We start from the raw sequence: 10,897 nt of genomic DNA on the forward strand, positions 1-10,897 counted from the left end.
GAGAGGAGGATGCTTCTTCTCTTATCCTCGCTCCCAGATTCTCCCTCCAGAAGGACATTTTGACGGATTGGGGTATAAAAAAAAGTTTGCTTGGCAGTCTCTTGAAACAGATCTGACCAGAGCAAATTAACCTCATGGTGGCATTAAAGTTGTTAGTCAGTTTCTCTGATTCTTAAGTGGTAGAGCAAAATAGAACAAGCCTGGGGAACTGGATGAAGGAAGGTGAGCAGGCAGGGTAAACAATTTAAGAAACACTGAAGAAAAATCCTCGTTTTTGTCTCTTAAATGCACAAGGCCAAATCTATGTCACAGCCGGGGTCTTTAATTAAACCGGTGTTGTGCACGTTTTGTGCATCTCTGCAACATCACGCACAATTGAGAGGGCACTGAGAGGCAAATAAAAAGCACGTTTCCTGTTTAGCTTCCACACAAATGGAAGTGTGGTCTTTTCAAAGGCTGCCTGTGAAAACCTGACGGATGTAAATTAGTACACAAAGGAGACGAGTTTTAATCCAAAGCCTACAATATCGTAATTACAGCTCTTCATTCCTTCTTGATGCACATAAAAGAGAATTCCTCTCACTCACTGCTTCCATCCTTCATCTTCCTCAGCATAACTTACGTTTGCTGGAATTAATTGCTATTTAAAAAAAAGAAACAGTGGAAGTACAACAAGTGCTTCTCATCCTGGTATGATTGTGTGTGTAGGAGTTGGAGGGCTTTAGAAGAAGGAGAGCTTTCCTTTTAACAAGAAAAGATTTTTGAGAGCTGCAGAGGCTTTACACATGGTGATGGGATGGTGCACTCTAGTGGACAGACTCTGATAGGAGGAACGCTTGTTAAAGCAGACATTGCAGTTTAGTGAATTTGCTCACATTGAAGCACTGAAAACACAAAGAAAACATCATGTAATGCATCCATTACACATGTCTAAAAGATGCTCAGAACACATAATTTAGAGATTTTCAGCCGTTTCTCCTGCATGTTAATCCAATGATGTCCAGCTCAGATTTTGGTCTTTACCTTTAATAAATCATTTTTTATTTTTCTTTCATGTTAAAGAAGGAAAAAATTCACAGATACGTCCACATCTGTATTTTTCTATTTCAAGGCTTTTCCACCACAGTAAGGATCAATTTTGCTGTTATTTTCTTTGCTAAATAATTGTTTCAATCTCCTGTTGACATGCTGTTTTTTTAAAGTGTATGCATTTATCAAATTTCTTCATCTATTAGTCTATTTAAAAAATGCTGGAGTAAAACGTGTTATATATGATTATGTTGAATTTTACATTTTCTTTGATGCCTTTGCTCTTGGTTAATTATTCACCCAAATCGCCACAGACACACACTGTCGAACCATGAAGTTACTCCAGATGGCATCATCTTGGCTTCTGGTACCACCATGCAGAACACTGAGGTTATTTTTGATCAGGATCACACATAAAGCAAGTCTCTACTGCCTTCCTCCACACAGTTACTTGTTTTCTCTCAGAGGAAAAAAAGCCTTCTCGTGGTTCTGAATAAACTAAATCGAATTCAAGTGAAAGTTAAAGTAATCTGTGTGTCTTCTACCTGCGGGTAAATTCAAAAGTTACCAGGCCAACGTAGTTTGTTATTCGAAATGTAAATATATTTTAAGTTTGAACAAAACAGAATCTACAAAGCATCAAAACTACCGTAAGTTTACTAATGAAGGCTTCTCTACCGCACAGCCTGATGCAGTCCAGCTTAAAACCAATGAGCATCATTTCTATCAGTGTTTCTGAAATGAAATTTACTCATGCACCGACATGCGAATACAGCCCCTACAGGCTGTGCGGTTCATGGAGATTGAACTCCCTCCATTCCTTTATAGTATGTTTGTGGAGCTGAAACAAAGATTGATCTAACCAGGCTTGTTTCAAAGGATTGCAAATCAGTGCTTATGACTAGTTAAGCTCTCACAGGAAAAGCTACTCTGCATAGAAGGTGGAAGAAATCCTCAATTATGTAAGCGTAAATGCACTAATAAATAAATCCCTCTATAAATAATTCCAGGAATTTCTGCTGTAGCAAATAAATTTTTAGTGTGTGGTTAAATAGTTTACAACCTCATTAAAGACCAGATGAGTCTTTTAAATGAAGATTATTGGTATTTTTTTCATATTTTTAACTATTCGTTTTTTTTTTGCCTACAGTTTAACAGTTTTTCCAGAGGTGAGTCAATCCAAGTCAACATTTCACCACGACCTGCCGGCAACAGTGATCCAACAGACACAAGGAGCACATTCTCTTTATTTAACCGTTTCCACAGCAACCACACCGTGCTGCCAACAAATGTACCAGCCTCCTCCTCAGGCTAGCATGCTCAGGTTTAAACCAATTTATTAAAAAAAGACAAAAATTGGACCATTTAAAAGGTCAGTTAGGGGATCAGTGTAAAACAAGTCATGAATTTGAGCTATTGTATCAACCATAGTAATAAAAAATAAATCATCTCAGCTGTTGCTAATGTAATAATCAAGATAATCTTTAGGGGTATGATGCACACTGACGTTTTTTATGTGGATCTTTTTCTTTTTTATGTGGAATTGTGAAGGATTTAAAAGCAGGAAATACAAAAGGTAGAACATTGAAGTAATAACCTAAAACCGAATGTCCAAAGAGTTTCTTAGATTTCAGAAGCCTTTATTAGAATATGGAATTTTTTTAATGTACTGTTTATCATTGAAATGTGTTTAAAGAGGAAAAACCACAAACGCAAATGTTTGCACTAAACATAAGCTTTATTTAGCTGGTGACTTTCAAAGAGGAGAAAACTGATGCATCTGTGCAGCTGATGGAAGCCTTTTGGGAAGAACCTCAAGTCTATCAGGTGGAGGTTCTCCACAAAAAAAAAAAAAAGCTCTGTTGTCCAGGACAAATAATCTGGCTGAGCCTGAAGATCAGACAGAATACATCAACAGTAAAGATGGTCACCAATAAAACCAGTGATGGTCTACCAGAGCAGCAGGTTTCTCCTCAAACAAATGCACTTTAGAATGACAGAATTTCAACAAAAAAAAGAAAAGGACAAAAGAAATGAAAGATTAGCACAAGCCTGCTGTCACCAGGCCGCTGTGTCACTAATCTTTTGATACACAGAAAGAGATGCAGAAAGAACAGATCAGGTCAAAGAAGGCTAACACGATTGGTATGATTGTGGCCGTTCACCCAATTATTTATTCCCCCTGTCAATCATCCGCAGCCTCCGTCTCAATGGATCAGACAGCTGAATACAGATTCCAGTACAAGAATCATTTTTTGTCTGTAATTGTCTTCAGGGACTGATGACGCTCAGTGATATCTCAAACAATTGAGGCTTTAAAAAAAAAAAAAAAAAAAGAAGAAGCGTGATGGAATTTTCTGACTACTCTGGTTAATTAGTTAGTAGCTCACAAAACAAAATCAAAGAACAGAATTACAGCGTTAAGGATACTGGCAGAGGCTGTTTAGAGGGACTGAAAGTGCTTGAAAGACTGAGTGTCAAAGAACGTTACACTTCTTTTCTTGTGAAGCAGAAACAAAAAGGTTCGATGCACCAGTCAATGGATACAGATGAGTTCACCTCTTGTCATGTTCAAGTGTTTGGATACATTGTCTTCTTCAGCGGAAAGATTGGGAGAGCCTTTCCTCCTTGTGGTTAGGCAGGTTTGATTTAACATCATTAGTGTTGCAGTTCCAGCAGAGAGCTTGCTTGAAGGTTACTGTTTATTTCGACTGCGCTCCTGGTGGAAAAAGAGGGAAGAATTGAGAAATAATCAGGGAAATACTGAAATAACACTGAAAATATTTACTGTTGTCAACAAAGAAGACCCCATCTAAATGCTGGAGGCTGATCCCACAACTGAATAAACGGAAATTCTCAAAAATGACACTCTTACATCAAGATTGTTGCATTGTGTTGCTGCTTGTGCCAAAAAAATTATTTTTAAATCATTCTACATGATTTGGGCAGAAATAAAAATAAGTAATTACATCCAAGTAATCCTTACCCTTACATTATTCTAGGTTTCTAGATTCAGAACATCATCATTGTTTTCTCTATTTCCTATAATATGCCATGGACAAATATTTTAGTAAAACATTCTACAATACTTCTTTGTCACTCCAACAGGAAATCAGCCAACACTGCAGAAATGAGGTAGAAACACCTAAAAGTCCCTATCATAGTGGCTAAAACCTCTCGTCTTGTTTCTGTTAAGCATTACAATAAAAGCCTCCAGTCTTTGCATTCATTCAGAGGCTGCTTGGACACATACCAGCCACATAACCTCGCACACTTCTCCCATGGCAACCAACTTCCCTCATCAGGACTATTTGCTCTGCAACACTCCCACAACCACTAAGGAATGATAGAAACTGAAGCCGTCAAACTCCTTACACCCCCTAGATGCCAGGCAAGAAAACCTCACACAACTGTGAGTTAACAGAAGGGGACCAGCATGTGACTTCTGTGTCGGGTATTTTCAAACCCCTACTTCGGTCTTTTAAACAAGAAAAAGCCAGCTTAGATGAAGTCGTACGCAAATCTATTCGTCTGCAAGTGAATGCATTAGAATGGAGCAGAGCAGGGAGAGCATTCGGTCCTCCAATTATGGCTTCTACGCCACAGCTACAAGCGGCATTTTTCCTCTGCTCCTGATTCACAACAATTTAAACAAAGACATGCTCAGAAAAGCAATTTTGAGCTTAATTTTCTTTATATATGATCTCCATTGTGAGAAAAACGCTACAAGAAGATGTTAAAAAACACCAAAAATCCAGAGAAAACCTGGTTTGGTTACCAGATATCTGAAGGCACAGTGCAAAAAACTAAAAACCTCTGTCTGCACAGATGAAAGAAATTGTTAAATCATTTACAAAAATGTGACCAAAACCTATTTAGCCCCCATGCACCCTTTTCCCTGTCTCTCCTCCTGATAAGGCCCTTTACTAAAGGAGCTGATTAGAAGTCCAAATGTCACTGAACAGATTTCCAGCTGTTTTCTTTCTTCCTAAAACATCCAATCAATCCTTAAAGTAAAGAGCTTTTTCAGGTTAGTGTCTAAAAAAAAAACAGATACTTTACTGCACTCTCAGTAAGAAAGCAGAGAAAATTAGAGGTCCTAAGGAATGCACGAATACTCAGCTCTGTTTACACAAGCTTCAGACTGAAGTTACTGCAGGAGCCTCTAGTTAAAAGATGCGCCATAGATTTATATAAAAAAAAAAAAAAAGGACATACTCAAAGCACATTTAACAGCAGCGACTCTGTAGTCAAATACTCAGGGGAGTGGGCCATAAAGGGAGGAAGGATGTCACTTCTGATAGCAAAATATTAACAAAAAATACAATTGAAACCTAAAAATAGATTCATTTTTAGTAAAAAATTAGTAATAAACTGATGAAAATGTGCATCTTCTCCTTAGAGCATTAACGTGGACCGAGTTTAATTTTTACCCAGCAAAAAACTCCTAAAAAACGAATGAAACTGTTACATAACAGCAAAATCACTCCTACCATGAGTTTCCTTTTAACTGCACACAGAGGAGATCTAACTTTCAGATTTTTAAGTTTTATTTATTCTAAACAACCCGAGAGATTTTATTGTATAGACCAGGGTTCTGCTTTAACACCTTTCAAAGACAAGGAAGGACAGACTGAACAACAGACAACAATTAACCTTGTCAGGTGAAGGTAAGTGAGGCCTCCGCTGGACCGATCCTGTCATGTAGGAGGTCAAGACTATGAAAGTAGCGTAGCACAACGCAGTCACATCGCGGCATGATACCGGCTTTTAACTGACAGGTTGTTTTCCAGAAGCTTGAAAACACTGACTTGAAATATTTATGAGAAAGTAACACGGCGCATATTAAGGTCAGCAGCCAGAACTCAATATAGAATCCCGGAAGCAGCGTGGGGGTGCCGGTGAAAAGAAAAAGTGGGAGCAGGTTTTCTTGTGGGTTTTCTTGATCTAATTAATATGCTGTGGAATCCAAGAATGGAAGCAGCACAACGCACTCAGTGAAACCTGGTTCAACTCATTTGCAAGCGTGTCTTCGCAGCAGCAGAATCCCACTGAGCTTTTACTGCTAAATTAAACATTTGTTGCATGCCACTGTTATTAACACTGCACCATATTGCACGTTTCTCCTCTGAGTCTTGCACTGTGCGGGGGCAATTGTGATATTACATTTTTATTGTGTTCTTTTTTTTTGAGGGGGGGTAAAACCTCTTTAAGAGCCAAACTGTGAGACGGATGCTGTCGCCAGTTTGTGGACCCAGGGCTTATGTTGTTAAAGTCAAATAAAGCCTGAGGAGCCTGTGGAGAACAGCAGAGCTGGGTGTTCAAAGGGGGATCAGAGCCTGCATCTGCCTTTGTCTGAAATACGGAATGCCAGGAATGTGCGCTATTTTGGGAAAGCCTGTATACATTCAAGATTTTTTAACCGTCGCAGAGAAAACAGGCAGGCGAGGACCGGGGATTTCCTGAACCCCAACAGGTGCACGTCAACCTGCTGACAGACCTCAGGGAACTTCCTCTCACTGTAGACTGTTGATGCCGCCACGTGATGCTAAAACCTCAGAGCAGCTGAAACAGATGATTAAAAGGGAACAACACAGCTATGGCTTTATACCATGTGCTCACCTTCCTCAGAGCATCCTCCTCTTCTTGACGTTTCTCATAATGTGCAAAGTCATCAAAGATTGAGGTGGTGTGCTTGAAAGTTGCAATAACTTTAAGCACTTGTTTGGCCTTCTCCAGAGGCACTTCCTGAGTGTCCCTGGAGTTGGTCACTGGTTTGTTGTCATTATTCTCCAGACGGATGTGACGCAGCTGATTATTGGGCACATCTTTTATGAAAACCCACTTCACCTCAAATTTGCCCTTCCATTTGTCCTGAGACCAGACGCCTGCATAGGCGTTGTAGTCCACCGGTGAGCGCATCTCGGCCACGCCGCAGAAATGCCCACTGCCGTTGACACTGAACAAAAGGTACAGGGGTCCTTTGTTACCCAGTGAGCGGTACGCACTATCCAGCCGCTTGTTGCCATGTTCTGTGCTGCACCAGATAGAATACTTGATTGAGCGGTGGATGTCGTCTTCTGAGTAACTCTTGATGATGAAAACTCGTCCATGTTTCAAGTTCCAGTCAAAGTCTTTGGGGTTGTAGTTGTTGAGGACGCGGAGTTTCTCAAGCACGGGGTGCACTTCTCCTGAGCAAGGAGCAGCGCTCAGTGGAATCCCAACACCCATACCGAAGCCCTCACCACGGTTCCTGGGAGCCACCCAACGATTGGGGGGCGGAACTGGGTGCTGGGGTTGTTGCTGATGGAGATGTTGAGGGGGACCAGGTTGGGAAGCAAGGTGAAGGTGCTGATGGGCATGCATGGGCTGGGGGTGTTGGGGAGACTGAAGGGACTGGAGCTGAAAAGACTGGTGTTGATGCTGGTGCTGATGAGGAGGCTGATGGGGTAAAGGGTTCTGCAGTAATGGCTGAGGCTGAGCCAAGAGTGGCTGCTGCACCATAGGTTGGGGTGGCATCATAGTCTGAGCTAACGGGGGCTTGTTAAGTGAGCCCTTATCTTCCCAAGTACCAATGTTCATATTGTGCTTTATGGGTGGTGGGGGGATAGTGGCACCAACCCCCATCCCTATGTTGGCTTTAGGCTTGACCTTGGGTTGGGGTTTGGCTGGCTTCTTGGCAATAGCTGCCCAGGAGGCAGGTTTGGGTGCTGACGAGCTGATGGATGGGGGAAGGTTATTAGCCGCCATGCTGCTCATACCTGCATTGCCTCCTAAAGGGGAACCCACTGTTTTGGTGACAGCTGCCACCATATCCGTACCCAGTTTTAGGCCCGTCATGCCTTGCTCAATGCTGTTCAGAACTGGAACCTTACTGAGCTGGGTTTCACTTCCAAAGCCGGCTTGTCCGTCTGCGATGGCCCGGCTCAATGAGCTGGGGGCGTAGCCATAGCTGTTACTATAGACTGAGCTCTGAGTTGATTGACCCTGAGAAACACTTGTACCCCAAGTAGAAAAGTCAGCATTACCAGGAAAGAAGTTGAAGCCATGTTGGCCAAGAAAGGGAGGGGTGTTTCCCAGGGCACCTGGTTGGCCAAAAACGCCATCAGGAATAAAGTGCGGCTCGCCATTACTCATCTGTCCATAGGTAGTTAGGTAGGGCATGGGTGGGTCTCCTGCCGTGGACCAAGCAGCCTCTCCCAGAGAATAAGGGAAACCAATGGATGGAGCATAGTAGCTGGACATGTAGGGGTCGGACATTGGTGGATAGCTGTTATTCTGTGTGGTACAATAAAGAAAGACAGGTTTTAACAACAAATCACAGCAGCAAAAGCAAACAGAGATTAACTCTTACCAGGAATCATTGTTACATCTATTATTCCCTCCCCCTCTATATTTCTATTTATATATTTTTTTTAAACTGACCTATTACAGCAACTTGTACAAACAATTTAAAGTCCCACTTCGATCATCATTTGAACGATTGTTAGTCCAGTGGTCTTTTAATTATGATAATGTCGTTTTAGCAAAAATCAAAAAACCTGAATAATTATGCAAAGTAGCAAGACTTCATTAGAAACTTGCCTGTGTTAAGGCCAAGACCATTGCATGGAGTAAGCCTCCCTCCCCTTCCCATCATCCATCTGTTTAAACTTTTTCCTGCCTAGCTTAAAACTGGGGTGCCCACACTTTTTTGGCACGCAAGCTACTTTGAGATAACAAGCTCCATCTTTTTTGTTTATTTATCTTTGATGGCCCGCGACCTACCGTCACATCCTACCCGATCGATCGACACCTTTCCCTTACGTTTTGAGCCAGATGTCAGCTCGGACGAGGAAGAAAAAGACGTTCAACGATTGATTTGTCTATAAGTGGATGCAATTTGAATAAAGAAATACTCAGAAATGCAATTTGAAGCTCACCTGACTTATAATATAGCCAGAAAAACGTAACAAGAACACGTAAAAGACACCAAAAACACAATTTTCATCGGAGTGGGTCTTTAATTGTACAGTCCAACATTAATTCTCATTATGAGAATAAATTGATTTCGTTTTCCTTGTATTTCAGCAGGTGAGTAAGAGTTGAAGATGATTAAAGTACACAATTCAGTGATACAACACCTGATTTGTCGGACCGCCCAGGTAAGGCTCAAAATCATCATCATTCACACCATCCTTTTGATGCATTGATCCGTTTTGCACTAAATAAGGAAAGAGAAAAAAACATGTTTACTTGGCAAATATTTACCATAAACAGTCAAGATAAATTCTCTTCATCATAGGTACAATAGTGGTGGGTCAACATGCTGCAGGTTAGACAAAAAGTAACTGTCAGTCAATTAGCATGTTTCAAATCTGCATGTCATGTGTACTTTTTACCTTTGTTTCCTTGTCCTTTAGGTCTCTGGAAATGACAAAAAGACAGATAAGACGGTTAGAAGAACAACCCTGAGAGAGCAGGCTGTACTAGCAGCACAAGTACCGTTCAGGTAGCTGTAGTTTACCCAAGACTGTGAACCTTATCCCGGATGTTAGCATATAAGGGCTGCTTCAACGAACTAACCGGATGTCAAACGGTGCCGCATTGTCAACCGGCTGCAGCCAGAGTTAGTCGGTAGTCCAGTCGGCCTACGCTCCAGCTAACAGCTATCGAATCTCCAGGACTTGAGAGCCTGTTTGATCTGGCGCACCGGATCAAACTGTTGTCAGCAAAGTTTCAAATCGCCGCAAAGCTAACGCGTAACATCGTCCATGCCTCAGACAGTACACGAACCTGATCGACTGTGGTAGCTGACATCCTCCAGGAACCCAAACTGAACGCCGTTATTGAGACTATCCACGGTTTCCCCCTCGCACGTCTGTCTCTGCACTTCGCTGCTTTGGTCTCTGGTCGTCCACTCACTCAGTAAACGTTTTACGGCGACGTTTTCCTGCCGTACTAAAAAAAAAAAAAAAAAAAAAGACTCGCGACAACCTGCCTCTTCTTCTTGCAGCTAGAGACGGCAACTTGGTGTCTGTGGACGAGGCGTCAATCCCCGTGTCCGTTCCTGTCCTAAATTCCCTTTCTCCGCGTCAATTTGGGACTGATTATTGCCTTGCTGGAATACCCCTTACCATATTCCACAATGGCGGATAGGCTTTTTACTCCCGCTTCCGTTCCGTGCTGCTGCTCCGTGACCTTCCGCCTGTGACGCTCTGAGTCATGTTACAAGCTGACACTTCACATGACAGCCACGGACACGCGAGTTTCTGCTACTTTTGTCTTTTTTTTCTCTCCAAACGCTCTGAACTGAAGCCTGTGATCGAATCAAACACAATAACTTTCAGCAAAACAATAAGGAAGCTTCTTTCTTCAGCCGACGGCTTTGATAGACACTGAAATGATTACGTAGCAGAAGGATTTCTTATATATTATTTTCTTAAGACTTTCTCACGTTTAATGTTCCACTATTATGCCATTTTATTTTTATATTTCTATATTTAAATGAACATAAAGGATACGCCTAAAAACTACAAATAGTTTTTGTGCGGACGTTGAAAAGTAAAAACATTAAGAAACTATTTTCTAACTTTATTTTACAGTATCTTAAATATTTTTTAATGTTAGACTGATTACTGATGCATGTTTAAAATTATTATAAATAATGCTGATATATGTTTTGGATTATAAAATAGTAGAAAGATTTTAGTATTTGCAATGTAATATCTGCTGCCATATCTCATCAATTGATCTATTAATACCTTTTTACAGGACAGAAATATGAATTTGTATGATCAGACTGTAAAAACAATTATTAGTACATATTTATTATTTGTATCCTCTTAGAGTTTGAGATATTTACTGTCCCATTCCAAACCTACATTTT

General features: G+C 41.1%; 1 protein-coding gene across 5 annotated transcripts; it reads right to left on the reverse strand.

The window, feature by feature from the left end:
* Positions 1–2,748: 2,748 nt before the first annotated feature.
* On the reverse strand, positions 2,749–10,408 carry ythdf3 (YTH N6-methyladenosine RNA binding protein F3). Of its 5 annotated transcripts, none has more exons than XM_011488915.4 (5): positions 10,146–10,408; positions 9,411–9,435; positions 9,153–9,232; positions 6,652–8,307; positions 2,749–3,748 (listed from the first exon to the last, which is right to left on the reverse strand). In XM_011488915.4, exons 1-5 carry the CDS (start codon positions 10,146–10,148, stop codon positions 3,725–3,727), a joined length of 1,788 nt encoding a protein of 595 aa, XP_011487217.1. In that variant the 5' UTR covers positions 10,149–10,408; the 3' UTR covers positions 2,749–3,724. The 5 variants fall into 5 exon arrangements, with proteins under 5 accessions (XP_011487217.1, XP_004081092.1, XP_011487218.1 ...); XM_004081044.5 differs by having other exon boundaries at positions 9,805–10,228; XM_011488916.4 differs by having other exon boundaries at positions 10,010–10,156.
* Between the last annotated feature and the right edge of the window lie 489 nt (positions 10,409–10,897).

The sequence above is a fragment of the Oryzias latipes genome, chromosome 20 (assembly GCF_053564925.1).
Source record: "Oryzias latipes strain Hd-rR chromosome 20, Olatipes_Hd-rR_3.1".
NCBI classification, from domain to species: Eukaryota; Metazoa; Chordata; class Actinopteri; order Beloniformes; family Adrianichthyidae; genus Oryzias; species Oryzias latipes.

Excerpts from the sequence above, each read along its gene's own strand:
- ythdf3 (XM_004081044.5), bottom strand. The coding sequence starts at position 9,828 with ATGTCAGCTACCACAGTCGATCAG. Across the intron at positions 9,436-9,804 it reads CAGCTACCACAGTCGATCAG|AGACCTAAAGGACAAGGAAA; the intron begins GTTCGTGTACTG and ends TGTCATTTCCAG. Across the intron at positions 8,308-9,152 it reads TGGGCGGTCCGACAAATCAG|AATAACAGCTATCCACCAAT; the intron begins GTGTTGTATCAC and ends TGTACCACACAG.